Raw genomic sequence first — 17,406 nt, 5'->3', positions numbered from 1 at the left:
AGATATGTATAAGTGATTTGCAGAGATGTTGCAAGAGCGGAGTTAAAAATGTTTTAAACATTTTGGAATAGCGGATAACTTATACATTAGAGCTGCAAAAACATCGAGCCAGTATCGATAGTATCTACATCACTGACTCGACTATTGAGGTTTTTGTTTCCGATAGTGGTAAAAGTGAGAAACGCAGAGCTTTAGATGCAAATCATGCCGACATGCAAAAATTGTAATAAGGAACGAATGGATTTTTTATATATAAGCCAGATAATGTTTTTTTTTTTCCTTTTTTAAAGCAAAAATATGAAATATTGCTGCTATTTTTATACCCGTACTCGAAGAGTTAAGGGGTATATTAGATTTGTGGTAAAAGTGGATATGTGTAACGCAGACTGCTGTGATATCACACTGCTACAAGTGTATTTCTTTATATACTGACTGGGTACGGTTATAAAAGTAGACTCGCTCCCACAGAAGCGTTCGTTCTCGTTATAATTATACGCGTACTCAAAAAAGAGTTAAGGGGTATATTGTATTTGTGGTAAAAGTGGATGTCTGCAACGCAAATAAGGAAACGTTTCCGACCCCATAAAGTATATATATTCTTGATCAGCATCAACAGCCGAGTCGATATAGCCATGTCCGTCTGTCCGTCCGTCTGTTTTCTGTTGGTTCCCTCGCCTTCTCCAGCGCTGCTGACGCTACTGATTCTCTTTCTCGCTCGCACACTCTGCCGCGTTCAGTGCGCGAGCAACCCCTAGCGGAGATGATGTAGAATCTAAATGGTACATGTATAATCTACATATTAGATGTAGAATAAACATTGTAGATGTGGATGTAGCTAACAGATGTAGCAAAAAAATGTAAAATGTAAAATTTTTTTTCTTTTTAATTCTAAAAAATCATAAGCTCAGAAATGTATATACAGACTGAGTACGGGTATAAGTAGAGTCGCGTCCCCAGAAGCGACTCACACGTTCCTTCTCGTTATAAATAATTTAACAAACCTCAAAAAAATAAATAAACAAATTTAAAGAAATTTTTTTTATTTTCGAACCTATTCTTAAAACACAAAATATATTAATTAATTAATATACTAATAATATATTATAATATATATATTATAAATAGGTTCGTCAAAAATGAAAAATTAATCAAAAAAATCTTAAATTTGTTCCATTTCATTTCTCCGCAACGCGTGCACCAAATTGCAGGCCGTTTTTTTTTTTTATGATAGCCGGAGTATGTGGCTTTGTTTCTAATTTTTTTTTATATATTATTTCTTTTTACTTTTCTACAAATAAGTTCCTCGAAAATTAAAAATGTATCAAAAAAAAAAATCTCAAATTTGGTCAAAAATGTGTGTTTGAACGCTTGTTTCACTTCATTTTGTTACATTCTGTAGAACAGAAAATTGTATGACAGATTTTGTTTCTATACCTTTTTGTATGAAAAATTGTTTTTTTTTTAAATTTAAATTTGTGTAAGTGTATTTGTTGCTTTTAATTAGCAGTGTTTAATTTCGATGAATATTCGAGCTTAACACAACTCAAAGAGCTAAGAATGCAAATATATCTAAGAAATAGTACTAATTACGGAAAAGGTATGTTAGTATTAGTGATTTAAGAAGAGGAAGGGAATTAGTGGTGGATATTATATGGTAGAGGGAATTGAAGTTCGAGCATAGGACCTTAAATGGTTTGTGCAAGGAATAATTTGATCTACAAAGCGAAGGAAACAAAGGAATACATTTTCTAGTTGATCTAATAGGAATCGTAAAGGTTATGCGGCTCAACAAGCCAGGGCTATCTACGTCACCCATGATCAGGTTGTGCATAAAATCACCCCAAGCATTTTTCTACGACTAACTAAGGTTGGTTTTATTTATTAAAAGCAATCTACGAGGGTAAGATGGCAGTCTCACACCTGCATCCTAGTTAAGGCCACGCAAAACAACTATTCTTTGAGTTCCTTATGTTCTTTGTACTTAAATAACATAAATAGATTTCAAAATTTTTGGTTTTAAAAACACTCGGCTCTTAATGGGTTAAAAGAATTTCCAAGTGTCAAATTTTAAAAATTTTGTATGGTCAAAACTGAAATTTTTAAATTTGCTTAAAAAAATCATTTTTGTCCGAGAAACTATCAACAGTTTCTTTTTTTTTTTTGTGAACTTCACAATGTGAAGGAATACGACTCTTGATTTACACATATACCCAAATTTTGGCTTACTTGGCCAAAAGAAAATTTTTTTTACCTCTATGCGAAAGGGCCAAACATTAACCGATAAAAAAAATTTTTGGCCTCGCTTAAGATGAAAAAATTTTGGATTTTCAGCCCACTCTATTGTACATGGATAGTATATCTGATTCTGAGTCTGACCTACATTTCTTCCACAATTTCTTTATTCCAATTAGATATCAGTCCGTTCATCAACAACAGATCACAAGTGGTCGTCAGAGAAACTACGAACTAGACTTGGAAAGAGATCATGCACTGCCCACCTCTGCGCCAAATGCTGACATATTGAAAAGTAACAATAATCCCACTTACCCCAATCCAAATCGTCACCACTCGCATGACAGAGATCGTCATCGTCACACAATGCAGTATAATTCCACACCAGTCCCGCCATCAAGTGAGTTTTGTTCCTTTTCCTGCTATACATAGCATATCTGTATATTATGTATGCACATGCAAGTGCAGTAGAGCTTACTGATAAAATAAATTTATTTGCAGTACCTAACCTATTGAAAAAAACAATTGGAGCTCACTCACCGACAATACCAATGTATCCGGGCGATATTCCACTATACTCTCCGCCATCGCGAACCTTTTTCACGCCACCACTGCCACCGGAATATCAAAACCCGTTTGCGGACAAGCCAACATTACGCGGCTCCAATAATGAGGGCCTCATAGCCATTAATAGGCGACCCATTCCACCTCCCAGCCTAATGCCCAGCCAGGACAGGATTCCCATTCGACCCCCCGAATTGGGGAGCAACAGCAATGAGGCCAACGGCATTTTGATAGCGAATGTAAGTTATGATAATGGTGTGGATACCAAGAGTCCTGTTGTGTCCACAAGCACTCAGGACGCGGTGTTCGATACGGTCGGTATTGATCGAAAAAAAGCCCTTAATACACCGGCCCGACAGCCATCCAGTAACGAAGATTATTTAAGCGAACAGATTGGCTCAAAAAGACAGGGTGCGCAGAGCGTGGATTACAGTGGACCCAATAAGAAGCAAGAGGTGCTTCCAAATATAAGACGCATTCTTGGATCAAATGGTAAAAAAAGTGACATTCCAGCAGTTCTATTGAAGCAGGTGACCCCGAGACCGGTCACTAGCTTCCATCACCCACCGTCCTCTCCAATTGTTCTAATCGAAAACTCTTCCGCAAACGAAGACAACACCGAAGGGGATGGTTCCTCTGCCAGTCCAAACATCAACCAAAGCAAACATCTGTCAGGTCAGCTTGATTTTTATGATAACGCGAACCAGTCCGCACTGACCACACCGGCGGCTGCAGCTGCTATTGGAGATGTGGCGGCAACATCGTTCTCATACGCAACCACAAACGCTGGCCAATCTGGGCAGATGACAGGCAGGACGACAACGACATTTGCTTCGACTATTCAGGGCCAGGGTCAGGGTCCAAGCGGCGGGGCTCGCGACGAGATTGCTGCTGCGGCAGCGGCATCAGCGCACACCACCTGGACTTGGGCCTGGAACATACATATATACCTGTCGGTGGTACTTTTCACAATATTATCAGTGTACTCACTCTACAAACTTCTCACTTATAATAAGCTAACACATCTTTTCGCACAGTCGTATTTTGTTTGCATTCATCTCATACTGATAACGATTTGCATAATGCGAATATTTTTTCTCTGCTACGATGCCTATAATATCCATGGGACCTTTAATATATTTGTCGCAGAGCTTCTCCTGAATCTCCCCTCCACATTTTTGACAGTTGCCTTTTCTGTGCTAATATTATTTCTCTTTCTGAAGTCGTTGAATCACAAGAACAATCGTTACTCGGCTTTAATAAGACCTCTCACAGTCGTCGTGGGCTGTGGCGTTCACGTTGTGCTGTGTATAACCCTGCACTACGTCGAATCGTATACGCTTAAGAACCATCACTTGTACTTCCAGCAGCAGCAGCAACAGCAGTATTTTCGACGTCAGCAGGTGCATTATCAGCAAAGTCAAATTGCTGCGACGATCTCATCATCGGCCAGTCTGGCAAGTCCACCTCCACCTCCACGCGTCCTAACGCTCATTTGTCAGATCATCTACATATTCATATGCCTCAGTCTGGGATTTCTGTATCTCTATTTATATCGAATATTGAAGCGCATCTTGCGCAGCAAGTCCCAGAACTATATACACGGCTATCAGAACCTATCCTACGCCATACACATCACGATTGCTACGGCTCTGCTTTTTGTGCTTCTAGCTGCTCTACAGATATTTGGAGCCATTTGCATTTCGTCGTCGCGTCAAGCGAACATAGTCGAGGTGGACTGGTTGCAATGGGGATACCAGTTTTCCCTGCGACTTATAGAGATCGCGATAATAACCCTAATATCGTGGGTGACTGGCCTAAAGACTAGCGTCGATCCAAATTCACCAAATACTCCAGCTGGCCTAAATGGGGACGTACGCATCGTTGGGCCCGTGGTTTCTCTGGGTGCGTATGGCCAAACTAGCGGCGGTAGCACTGCCAATGCAGTTAGGGAAAAGCATGGCGGAAATGGCGTTCACAACTCTAATGTTACAAACTTCTTTTTACCCTGTACATCGAGCTCCAGCCAGGAGCAGTTTGAAACTGATTATCCGGCTATTTGCAATGCCAACACAAATCTCCATACGTATACCATGCGAACAGGAAAACTCATATACGACGACAGCTATGCTCTCAATCCCATAGGGCCCAATGCTGCATCCCCGAGTGGGCGCAACTGCGAGTACCAGTTGCAGGAGCCGATGTACCAGAGGCCGTATGATACCGGATCAGTTAGAAGCGCTGTTAACCATAATATGGCAGAATACGGATCTCAAGCTGCACAAAGCTATCATCAGCAGCAACAACAGCATCCGAATTTGCATCAGCATCAACATCATATGCGAGTTCATGAACAGACCACATACATGAGCACGGACTATATGACGGATGCTACAACAGATCATTATGAAAACCCAAACTTTGATTTGCGTACGAGCTCATCAGTTGTAGCGGTGGAAAGTATGCAAAAACTGGACAAAAATGTTGTTAGTTCTAAGTCTGGTTCTGGCTCTGCCTCTGGCTCGGGCTCTTCACAACAGCAAATTATGCTGTTGCAAAGCGACACATGTTACTCGGAACCACTAGAGGAGGATAACTCTAGATTTGAATTCAACAACTTTGAACGTCCCGTGTTTAAAGAAAAATCTATAAATAATGTCCAACTGCAACCCAACATTGAGTGCTGGCCGGAGCGCGATCATGACCGGCTCAAGATAGCTAAAAGTCGGGAGAGGAAACTAAACGCCTCGCTCGAGCGTAACGGCTTTGAGAATACCGAGCGTCGCAGTTCCAACTCGACAAACTCTTGCTCCTCATCGAATGGTGGGGGCGGGCGTTATGCCAGCTATAATTCATATGAGCGTGGATTTTTTAACGGTGTGCGCAAAAGTGGAACCTTGAACAGTATTGTTAACGGAGGCATGACATTGGGGGGGCCTACGCCGAGTCGAGCTATGGCTGTGCCATTATCTTCTGTTGTCGGCCAGCGAATGACGGCCAACGGAGTACAGACCTTAGCTCTCTCGGAGAGAGCCCACTATTATCAGAGAAGTAAGCGCTCCTCCAATGGTAGATCATTGCAAGTTGGTACAGATTTAACACCATTTCAAGCTGATCCAATAAATGGTATTCCTCTTAAGGAGCATCAGCTCCAGCAGTTACCGTACGATCATAATTCCGAAGAAGAAGATGAGGAGGAAGACGACATGATATCGGGAAGCAATGTGGAGTGCACAAACTTAATTAACAACGAGAACAGTTTGGCCACTCCGTCCGAAATCAACACTCAAAACTCAATTGGCAATAACAAATCGCAAGCTGCACTTGTTGCAATCGCAAAAAATCGTACCCATGACGCACACTCGCAACACCCCCATTCACATCTAAATTCGCACCTGCAACATCCACATCTGCATGTACAAAATAATGGAAAGCTTCGTTCCGAATTGAGTGCTGCTTCGTCAGCTTCGGTTGCCTCAGCCTCATCCAATTCATGCACGACTTCGAGTGCCTCGGACAGCATGTTAGTGACCGAGCAAGGATTTCTACGTTTTCGGGCTATTGAAGATCCCAATAATTCGCAAATTGACTCCATACCAGATAGAAGCGATAGCAGCGGTGTCGTTGTGCCGTCTCTTCGCCATCCAAGTTGCAGTGCAACTCTAAATGGCATCGATTGCTAAGCATTTTTGCTTTATACGTACGTATGAACATGCTACGTTGCTTTGTATGCCATAACGATAATCATCTTGTTTCGGTTAAAGCCAATTGAATCAATCTGTTTTAATTGTCGGTTTATGCCAATAGTAGTAAAATCACCACTTTCTACTCTCTTCAAACTTGTGATATACATATAAAAAAACTAGCAAAACAAAAACATATATATACAAATTATTGTCAGTCGGTAAAGCATAAACATATTTACGATCCAATACATTATAGCATATATACGTATTTAATATACATATATCAATCTTATTTATTTCATAAAACTCATAATTTAGAGTCAAAACTTATATAAACAATTTCTGTCCATGCAAGGATAGCAGCCCATATACCTTACAAATTTCAATACATACGTAGCGAGTGTCTGGTCTACATTTCGTCGGCCCAAATAATTTGATGTACATATTAAATATGTATTTAAAGGTATTCAGGAACCAGGATCTTTCAAAAGCATTAGAAATAATTGTTTTATTTCCGTATTTTCTTTTTGTACTTATTTGGTTTAGCCTCAAAGTATATTTTCATATATATGGCCGTTGTTGCTTTGTACATACATATATACTTAAATTATACATTTTGGGGCTCCACTAGCCATTGATATTAAATTAGACTACGATTTTTATTTTTCTACTTTTATCTGCGTACAAACTCATATATCCCTTAAATTCAGTTTCACACGGTCCATTTTTGTTATTCCGTTTAGTATCAATTCTTTATTTCTGACAGTCAAAATATGTACAAAAGTTTGGACAGAAATAAAAAAAAGAAAAATACAATTTTTAATTGAACTTAAATAAAATCTCTTCCGTGAATTTAGTTAATTGGCACTATGCATATACACATATGTTTGTATGTGTCTTGTGTAAATACATAATGTGTAATTGGCTTTAGGACTAACCTAACCCCTACATAAAAACATACAAGGGATTTTGCTTTCTTGGTCTTGCTAAGTGCTCAGCAAAATGAATTTTTACTATGTTGAAGAAAATGATTTCATTCAAATTAAGACTAACATTTAAAATAAGAAATATACACAAATGTAATGCTCTTAAGAAAATAAGTAATTAATAGCCTGTTAAAATGACACGTTAATATACATAGTACTGATTAGTTAAGGCTTTTGCATTTTCGAATGTTAAATTGATCAAACATAAATGTATTCTTAACTAACTTATACTGCTCTATTAAGTACGATCAATTTGAGAACTTAATAAGGAAAAGGTTATAGTATTAATCAGACTATGCACACTAAGCACTATACCAACACATCAAAAATAATTATGTGGTTAGACTACCATTAATTAATTTCCATTATAATACAAATTAAATATGTATACTTATAATTCAATAATGTATATGAACAAATTTCGCATGTACGAGTATATGGAATTACCAATTCCCACAATAAAATGACAAAAATATTACTGAACAATATACTATGCTTTGATTCCTACTCTGCGCAATACAAAACAGATTTATGCGGAACGCGTGCCTAAAAGTAACAAAAAAATTAATATCTTCAAAATCCTGATTTTACAATTCCCCTTCGGTATTATCATTTAAATCCATTAACGCCATGTGTATCCTCAGGTGCAGTCGGGACTCTAAAGCGTAATGCGAAAACTTTTTCCTGTGAATGATGCTTGATAATAATGTTTATGGAATTGATCAAGTTACGCATACTTGGTATCCTGTAGCATGGATATGGCTTCATTTTTGTTTAAAGGTACGCAACAAAGGGCGGACTCAACATAAGCATATGGCATTAAAAATAGGTCCTCCTTAATTCCACTTTGTGTTAAGCAATCTTGCAAGTCCCTGAAAAAAATATGTTGTTAGAATTGGATGTATTTTTCTGCTCAAGTCACGCTTACTGAAGAGCTAAATTTGGTTGCTCCATTTGCCTGTAGTACGCCCCACGAAGCAAGAGACAAAGGGCTCGATTGTCTGCGTAGTATAATTGTGTAGTTTCATTGGAGTCCTTGAGCAGGGCTAGCTCCTTATTAATTTTCTGTAGAATACCTTCCGCGATGAGTGAGTTCGCTTTAAACAGTTTAAATATGTTCCAATGATACATTAGCTCGATAAGCGGGAGCACGAGATTGCCGTTTTGGGCGCCATAACGAATGGCTCGCTTAATCATAAACTTCTCCATTGGTAGCGATTTCCCAGATATCTTCTGCCTAAATGCGGGAACTTCAAGCATTAGAGCCTCTATATCAGGGTCGCTACCAGTACCAGCAGCGGTCCTTCTCTGTTGCATACATGCCAATTTCACCGCGGCTAAATGATATGTGTAAATGGTTCGGGACCAACTACTATTTTTCAATAAATATGTTGCATATAGTTCAGCTTCTGCCCAATTCCCCATTAGACTGTTCAACCAAAGAAGTTCCCAAAAGCTCAAGTGATGAAGTTGCGGCCAGGCGATTTGTGAATGCACTGATTTTAAATACCACGACTCGGCTGCAAATAAATTTCCTTTGATTAGCTCAAGTCGTCCCTTTAGAAAAAGTATCCATCCTCCCTTTGGATATTTGGCAAGCTGGGATGTTAGTATTTCATCGCACAACTGTATATCGGAGTCCGAATGCCGATCGCTTAGCATAGCGATTACCATAAGATGATATCCAAGCAAAGACAATCCGCAAAGAACCTGGCGCAATCCTTTTTCTCGGTTTCCTTTCTTTAGATAATCTAGGCCCGCACTCTAAAATAAAAACAGCATGCTTTAGCTGGGAGGTTGACCAAAAAACGTACCTTGCTGCCCGAAAATCCAATGAATTTAAGAATTTTTAGTATACGTCCGGGTAATATAGATATCATAAGGTTGAACGTTCCAATTCCCATATACACTCCACTGTCAAAATGGGTCCTTAACTTTGTGGAGTCCTTGTCCGCGTCCAAGATCCATACACGAGACTTCATTATTTGCTCACATGCTCTGTTGCATAGATACATACCGCTAATACAAATAGTAATCGCAATAAAAGTCACTCTCACCTGAAACCACTATAGCATTGCCGTACTTTGAGGCTACCGCGAATCAGTCCACTAAGATTATCATCCTCAATGAATGTTAAGAGAGCGTTCATTAATAAAGCCTCTGCTAAACACAGCTCAGCATGGCATTCCTGGTCTGTCAGCTGGGAATAGTTTTTCTGAGGAACACTTAGGAAATGAAACATTGGGTCCTCGACTGGATAGCTACCTTCTTGAAAGTGCTGGTGATGGATTCAGTTATAGTGTTCTTTTTCCTGAATAATTGGCAAAGGTCTATACACTTTTTTATTTTCGCTGACGCACCTTCGACATTTTCGAAAGTTAGCACAGCCTCAAGAAAAGAAAATACTGCATATCCCAATGAGTGATAAAAGCTTGTATCGGCTAATGGTTGCAAAATATTTCGTGCTTCGTCAAATTGGTTATTAAAAAAATACTGCAACGCCAATTCTGCGTGCTGTAAAGATGTCTTGAAATCAGTTTCATTGGTTTTCATATCGAATTGATCAGAGCACGCATCATAATATTCCTGGAAAATTTTTATCAATTCAGCTTTCAACTAACAATGAAAAAATAATAAAAGTTGGATGCATGCACATACCTCGGAATCTGACTCTTCTTCATTTGAATCCCGTTTGCGAACATCTTTAAACGCTGCGTGTGTGAGCGACATCTTGGGAAAGTCTAAACTGGTAGATTTTTATATTTATACTATATTTGTAATAAGTATAATAATTGAAATAATTTCGAAAGACAATCGTACAGTTACTTAGACTGAAGCAGTCCGAGCTAGGCACTAGGCTTAGAACAGAACCGGAATGGGAAAATCTAATTTTAATTGGTGATACAATTATAATAGAAATTGTACGTATATTTACGTATACGAGTATATGTCCATATGTATGTATTTAAATACTTTTATATACATACAATAAATAGTTAAAGTTCTAACGCTACGTATTTCGACTATCATAACCCCTACAATATGATTATTTTACAAAATATTTTCAGTTTATATATACACGTGTCCATGTTCCGTAGTATTTCGTCCATACCATGAGAAGCCATCTGATTATTTTACTCTTCAGATAATTTGTTTGTCATAGAATTACATACATACACAAAAATATACCCTACTTTCCACCCTTTTGGGTGTTGAATTTTCAAAGTCGTCTAAAAGAATTGACAACCTAAAGCACAAAACAGCTGATTAAGAATACAATACATGCATACATACGTACATATTATGTACATTTGAATGCAAACATCTGCTCAAAACCATATACCCAGAAAGGGTAGATCAATATACATACGTATACGTCTGTATGTATATATACACATATATATATGTGCACAAAGCTATGTGCATATGTATGTACATTAAGCTTTAAGCTTTTCTGTGGTTCGGTCGTGTTTTTATTGTGTTCCGCATGCATGCAATGCCTATCACATTGTATTAACAGACGCGATTTGTTCTATTTTATACTATTGTTCATATTTTCTTGTAGATTTACAATATTATAAACAAAAAAACGTTCGTCAAACTGATATTTTATCCGTGCCCGCCCCCGCTGTCGTTGGTAAAGTGTGAATCATTTGTGAGGAAGATAATATACGATTACGCCTTAAGCAAATGTGTTGTTGTTCGGTAGTGTTTTATTGGGCTCGTTCTGCATCCATGGTATGCCTCTTACATGCATACATACATATACATACCTGTGTACATAGATACACAACAAATACCAGCCAGGACATTATAATAATATTTGACATGCATAAATATGTACATATAATCACCTAAATAAAAAAACACAAATGTTTCGTTAAGCTTTAACCGAGCGTTTCTAAAATTTGCGATTTCCTGTGCATACGTACATACATACATATGCACGTACATGTACATTAAATTGTTGCATTAATATGAATTTGCAGTATTTATTATAAAAGCTGTTCTATGATATTGTTTTATTTTCCGCAATAGTTTACCTTGTTTTGTTTGTACGTACGTATTTATCTGTCAATATATATATATATATATCCATGTACATATATAAGTACGTACAAAAGTATGAAGTTCGTAAGCTTTGAAAAAAAAGTTAATGTCACAACGTGGGTACAAACATGCATACACATTCACTAACATATGTACATACATGTAGATGTATGTAGATATACTTATGATATAATTAAACAAGACAGCTGATCGGGCAGCCAGAAAAGTGCAGCTTTATTTTGTTATCTGCACTGTACTGACTTTGTATGGACTTAGTAATTTGAACATCAACCATATACAAATTAGTTGCTGAAAACGCAGAAAAGTTTATGTGACATACATATGTAGACATATCTCATGCCTATTATTCCAAAGTTCATATCGGTTAATAATTAGAAGTGGAAACAGTCTAAGCAGATTACACAAGATTCAAAGTCCTCTTGCAATTGATAATCTATCAACTTCCGTCAGCTAATCTGGATTTATGATTGCTACCATCCACCATCCATAGCTGTGTGGCGAGCCGCGCTGTGTTAGATACGTTATCGAATAGGCATTTCATTGGAAACCAAACCAGTTTGCCTCTACAAACTTTATAATGTCGAAAATTCTTGCATTTTTCACCTTATTATATATATTCAGTAAATATATGTATGAATACATAAATAAATATTTATGAAATAAATGTACATAAAGTTGTACATAAATAATATACGAAAATTGCAATCCGTTTTTACTACTACGACCTGTACAATAAAATGTAGATAGTCTGTATATGTATATATAAATGACGAAACTTCCTTCTTACGAACAAATTAAAACCGCTCAGCAGATCAATTAAAAAAAATCTTCCGCCGGCCAAATTATAAGTACATTTTTAAGATATCCGCGATGGTTAATTTATAGTAGCTCTTATCAATTGTTGAAGCAAATCAAAAGTATTTTTTAACGTGGCCTTAAGCAAGAAATTCGAAACGCTATAGACTAGTTCTGCTTCAAACCGCGACGGAACCGAATGACAGCGACGGCTCTTGATTTGTACTATTAAATGCTACTTTGAAAATCTGTTTTTATATCCGTACTCAAAAAGATCTAAGGGGTATATTAGAAGTGTGTAATGTACAGAGGGAAACGTTTCCGACCAGCATCAATAGCCGAGTCTATGTCTGTCTGTCTGTCTGTTAGTCTGTCCGTCTTGTTTGTCGCCTAGTTCTCAGAGACTATAAGAGCTAGAGCAACTAAATTTTGTTTCTAGACTCATGTGATATCACACTGCTACAAGTGTATTTCAAACTTTCGCCCCGCCCCTATAAAGGACGAACATCTGTGGCAGCCACAATTTTAAAGATACCAGAAAACTAAAAACGGAGTATTCTCTTTCTCGCTCGCACACACTCTGCCCTATGCAGTGCGCGATCTTTCGCAGAGAAGATGTGAAATATACATTGTAGAATAAACATGTTAGATGTAGATGACAGATGTAGCAAAAAAAATGTAAAATATTTTACGCGTATAAAAGCAGAGTCGCGTCCACAGAAGCGACTCACACGTTCCTTCTCGTTTCTTACAATATCCTTACTCGTATGAAGTTTGGGTTATCATAGAAACGTGCCGGGTTCTGACGTGTACCACCTACCAAATCCCACTTTTCGCCAATATTTCTGATCGGAAAAAGTGGAACGCTATATTCGATATTCTCTCATATAAAAACCATACATATAGTCAAGAATTAAACTCTAAGATACTCAGATTTATAATATGTGCACTTTTATATACATAAATGTGTATGACGATATTCTGATCAGCCAAATCCGAGTTTTTTGTGCGTTGTAAATTTTCCAAATGTTATTAAATTCCCACGAATTGATATACAAATTTTGGTTAACATCGGCTATACTCTTTGTTAAATTTTATTTTGCATAGGAACCGGAACCGAACCGGTTAATACTTGATAAACAATTCAGTAAAGTGACCTTTTTTGGAAAAAAAATATGCGCTTCTGAAAAATACGCTTAAAACTAAAAAATATGAAAGGAATTAACCCAAATTTACCACAAAAGTTTGGTCAATTTCCTTAGCAGAAGGTGCAGACAGATGATACAGAAGTCCTGATCATCGTCAGATATGCCTTCCGTCCACGCTTATTTTGGGGAGAAGCATCTTTCTGAGCTGCCTTTTCCTTCAAAGAAAGAATGCATTCAGTAGAAGTAAGCACAGAGCTTTCCATCGGCTTACTAACAACAAAGAAGCCTTCGTCTTTGTGTAGCCGTACAACAAAACCAAGGTGTCCACAACGTGTCACCACTAGGTCCCTGTCCACAACCAGGCCCTCTCCCTTACCTATTTTGCTTCTCTGTTTCTGTGCAAAGTAGACCCTCAATTCGAAGATATTTGGTCGTTATTTTCCACAGATCCAAAATTTTGCAGTATAGATACATACATATACAGTAAGCCAGAACCACCAAGATCGGACTATGTACAAATCAATTGTACGCCATAGGAACAATCGAAAAAATTGTTTCAAAATTAATGTTTTATACCTAAGCACTGAAGGGATTTTCTATAAGAATTATCGGGTGGAAAACAAGTCTGTCTGGAAAAAGCTTGTTTGAAGATAATTAAATTTTTATAGCTACGCCTGGCATAGGAAGTTATTAGAAAGCTTCGGAATCCGAAGCGAGCTTCCCTAGCTTGTGCTTATTTTCTAAAAATATTGTTTTCTTACATTTATTTCGATACATTTTTAACAGACGCACCAGGCATACTATATATTGTGTAAATATGACCGTTCTATCCAAATACGTTGACCGTATAGCGGACAAATGTGAACAGAATGGACTTACAAAGCACGCTTTTAGCTGCGTGCTCGTGACCAGTGCTATAGTAGCTCTTACTATTAAAATCACAATTCCGTATGTAATAAATACGCAATCACAATCCCCAAGAAAGATTCTAACGGGAAAAACAAAAAGCAACACAGGGGGACTAACTCCATCACCAACAGATGGCTCCGATGAAGATTTGAAGCTCGCAGAAGCAGAAAAATTATTGGTCGCACAGAAATTAAAAAATAAAACCAATAAGCAGATGATCGAGCCTGGTTTAAACAAAGAGTTTTTGAAGCAACTGGGAATGCTGGTCAAGATTATGATACCTAATTCCCTGTGCTATGAGACAGGCTTGCTCAGCATACACACGTTTTGCCTCATTTCCCGCACCTTCCTCAGTATTTATGTGGCCGCATTAGAGGGCGCACTTGTTAAGTTTATAGTGCGGAAGGACGTTAAGCAGTTTTCCCTCGTTCTGCTTAAATGGTTTGGTATTGCTATCCCCGCTACATTTGTGAATTCAATGATACGTTTTCTAGAAAGTAAACTGGCACTCGCTTTCCGGTAAATAATAAAATTGTGTATTGAGAGTTTAACTCCACTCTTAACTCTACTTAACTTTTTAATTATAGAACGCGTTTGGTACGTCACTCCTACCGATTATATTTCAAGAATCAAAATTACTATAGAGTATCAAATTTGGACGGACGTATCGAAAATGCGGATCATAGGTGAGCTTAAATGTCTATAAAATTATACAGGAATTGTCATTTCATTTAAAACAAAGATACTGGCTGTGTGTATTTTCATTATTATTGATACATTTTTTAACCTACCTAAGTGTAACCGTGTCTAAATTCCTGGGCCAGAAATACATGTGTGTATACGTGCGGCTATTAACTGGCTGAATCCCTTAGATGACAAATGAGTACCTTTGTCTTTCATTAGCTACAAAACAAACCTGAATATAAATATTGAGTTCGCTAAAATATACAAGATAATATCTGCAAATATAATTTTTATAATCTTTATAGGCTCACTGAAGATATTTCCGTTTTTGCCAGTTCTGTGGCTCATTTGTACAGTAGCCTGACTAAGCCTTGTTTCGACTTGATGCTAATTGGGTTAGCATTGATGAGATCGTCCAGAAAAATGAAAGCTAATATCCTAACAGGTTAATGGATTATATATGCGTTAATGCTCTTATAACGTATTATATCCCACTATTCAGGGCCGGCTTTGTCTGTAAGTGTTATTGCCCTAACCGCGCACATCTTACGGATTGTCTCACCAAAGTTTGGACAGCTGGTATCGGAAGAGGCAAACCGCTATGGTTACCTTAGGCATATACACTCACGCATCATAACAAATGCTGAAGAGATAGCTTTCTATGGAGGTCATAAGGTCAATTTTTATTTTCCAAATGATTATAAAACATAATTAATAATAATAATTAATTACATTTTTAGGTGGAGATGCAGCAGCTAAGACAGGCATACAATCGCCTTGTCAATCAAATGAATAACATTTTTAGCCAAAAGCTTTGGTTTATAATGCTTGAACAATTCTTTATGAAATACGTTTGGTCCGGTACTGGAATGATTATGGTATCCTTACCTATTCTGACAGGCAGCGCCGGCGATTCATCAACTCTTGTTGATTCTTCTACCACTGAGTCCAATGTTAGCGAACGCACTCAGTATTTGACAACAGCTAGAAATTTACTAATTTCTGCAGCGGACGCCATTGAAAGATTGATGTCTTCCTACAAGGAGATTGTTGCTCTTGCTGGTTACACTTACCGTGTAGCTGGCATGATGGATGTGTTTGAGGAGACCGCTCAGGGAGTCTATTGTAAGGCAACAGTGGTAGAAAACGATGAGATGAATGGTATAATTGAATTCCGTGATGGCAAACCTGTTGCTAAAGGCCGCATTATATATACGGATGATCCCGGAAATATGTCCATCACCCTACGAGCAGTTCCAGTAGTGACACCCAACTGTGATATAGTTGTACCAAGCCTAACGCTTTGCATCGAGCCGGGCGTGCATTTGCTAATAACGGGTCCAAACGGATGTGGAAAGTCCAGCCTATTCCGTATATTAAGTGGACTATGGCCCATCTATGCTGGGGAATTGCATATTCCACGGCCTGTGGAAGATAAACCCTGCATGTTCTATATTCCGCAACGCCCGTATATGTCCATTGGCAGCTTATGTGACCAAATAATATACCCCGATACGCGAGATGATATGAAACGCAAGAACATAACAGAAAATGAGCTAAAAGACATTTTAAAAATGGTTAGCTTAGAGCACATTGCTCAACGGTAAGTACTCCTTATTACTTATTACTCCTTACTACTTCAAATAATATTTTGTATTCTACTTTTAGTGATAGTTTTGATGTTGTTCGCGATTGGAAGGACATTCTATCTGGAGGAGAAAAACAACGTATGGCGATAGCTCGCCTTTTTTATCATAAGTACGAATAATTTACGTGAGAAAAATCTGGTATAAATTCTTTTCTTTCATAGGCCACGTTATGCTCTACTTGACGAATGTACCAGCGCAGTTTCTATAGATGTTGAGAGCTCGATATATGAAATCGCGAAAAGCATGGGAATAACGCTTTTGACAATAACACACAGACCGACTCTATGGTTAGATCTGGAAGTGTATTTTTGTATCTCGATTTTTATTTAATTTTTTCTACAAATTAGGAAATATCACACACACATTTTGGAGTTTGACGGTCTGGGAAGCTGGCGTTTTAGAAAAATGGATTCAAATGAGCAGCAGAAAGAACAGTTCCTTCATTAACTGCCGTTTTAAGTATTTCACATGTATATTTATATATTTACATATAAATATTTAACTAAGTTGTTCTCTAAGGAAAAATGTGCTTTTTGTGTCGGAATCGTTGTCATTGTCGTAAAAATTGATTATAAATTTCATATGAACACCTAAGCAGTTAGAATTCTCTTATGTTTTGCTATTTTATCACACCACAAAATAAACAAAGGTCAGTGCACGACTTTATGTATGTTAAACTATA

The 17,406-nt window shown here is 37.7% G+C and overlaps 3 protein-coding genes across 17 annotated transcripts in view; 2 read left to right on the top strand and 1 right to left on the bottom strand.

The window, feature by feature from the left end:
- The window catches only part of LOC111070779, a 22,220-nt gene extending 14,252 nt beyond the window's left edge, over positions 1 to 7,968 (top strand). For all 3 annotated transcript variants that reach the window (XM_022361665.2, XM_022361662.2, XM_022361663.2), the window contains 2 exons: positions 2,412 to 2,632; positions 2,734 to 7,968. In XM_022361665.2, the coding sequence (XP_022217357.1) occupies positions 2,412 to 2,632; positions 2,734 to 6,479 (3,967 nt within the window). In that variant the 3' untranslated portion in view covers positions 6,480 to 7,968. The remainder of the gene's footprint in view (positions 1 to 2,411; positions 2,633 to 2,733) is intronic.
- Positions 6,832 to 11,266, bottom strand: LOC111070783 (tetratricopeptide repeat protein 39B-like). Of its 9 annotated transcripts, none has more exons than XM_022361685.2 (8): positions 11,242 to 11,266; positions 10,127 to 10,209; positions 9,734 to 10,054; positions 9,526 to 9,683; positions 9,283 to 9,466; positions 8,397 to 9,232; positions 8,206 to 8,340; positions 6,841 to 8,152 (listed from the first exon to the last, which is right to left on the bottom strand). In XM_022361685.2, exons 1-8 carry the CDS (start codon positions 11,249 to 11,251, stop codon positions 8,056 to 8,058), a joined length of 1,824 nt encoding a protein of 607 aa, XP_022217377.1. In that variant the 5' UTR covers positions 11,252 to 11,266; the 3' UTR covers positions 6,841 to 8,055. The 9 variants fall into 9 exon arrangements, with proteins under 9 accessions (XP_022217384.1, XP_022217376.1, XP_022217377.1 ...); XM_022361688.2 differs by lacking the exon at positions 11,242 to 11,266 and adding an exon at positions 10,581 to 10,655 and having other exon boundaries at positions 10,127 to 10,214; XM_022361686.2 differs by lacking the exon at positions 11,242 to 11,266 and adding an exon at positions 10,581 to 10,608.
- LOC111070782 (ATP-binding cassette sub-family D member) lies at positions 10,932 to 17,406 on the top strand. Of its 5 annotated transcripts, none has more exons than XM_022361680.2 (9): positions 10,932 to 11,105; positions 14,269 to 14,910; positions 14,979 to 15,077; positions 15,381 to 15,520; positions 15,578 to 15,750; positions 15,816 to 16,678; positions 16,744 to 16,833; positions 16,886 to 17,011; positions 17,072 to 17,406. In XM_022361680.2, exons 2-9 carry the CDS (start codon positions 14,300 to 14,302, stop codon positions 17,169 to 17,171), a joined length of 2,202 nt encoding a protein of 733 aa, XP_022217372.1. In that variant the 5' UTR covers positions 10,932 to 11,105; positions 14,269 to 14,299; the 3' UTR covers positions 17,172 to 17,406. The 5 variants fall into 5 exon arrangements, with proteins under 5 accessions (XP_022217372.1, XP_022217371.1, XP_022217374.1 ...); XM_022361679.2 differs by having other exon boundaries at positions 10,932 to 11,206; XM_022361677.2 differs by lacking the exon at positions 10,932 to 11,105 and adding an exon at positions 12,474 to 12,556.

This window comes from Drosophila obscura, unplaced genomic scaffold, assembly GCF_018151105.1.
Source record: "Drosophila obscura isolate BZ-5 IFL unplaced genomic scaffold, ASM1815110v1 contig_187, whole genome shotgun sequence".
NCBI lineage: Eukaryota > Metazoa > Arthropoda > Insecta > Diptera > Drosophilidae > Drosophila > Drosophila obscura.
This window is presented reverse-complemented; position numbering and strand designations above follow the sequence as displayed.

Coding starts and splice junctions, on each gene's coding strand:
- LOC111070783 (XM_022361686.2), bottom strand. Junction 9,684..9,733: donor TCACCAGCACTTTCAAGAAG/GTAGCTATCCAG, acceptor AGTGTTCCTCAG/AAAAACTATTCCCAGCTGAC. Junction 8,341..8,396: donor CAACCAAATTTAGCTCTTCA/GTAAGCGTGACT, acceptor TATTTTTTTCAG/GGACTTGCAAGATTGCTTAA.
- LOC111070782 (XM_022361677.2), top strand. CDS start 12,534: ATGACAGCGACGGCTCTTGATTT. Junction 14,911..14,978: donor AAACTGGCACTCGCTTTCCG/GTAAATAATAAA, acceptor TTTTAATTATAG/AACGCGTTTGGTACGTCACT. Junction 15,521..15,577: donor GAAAGCTAATATCCTAACAG/GTTAATGGATTA, acceptor CCCACTATTCAG/GGCCGGCTTTGTCTGTAAGT.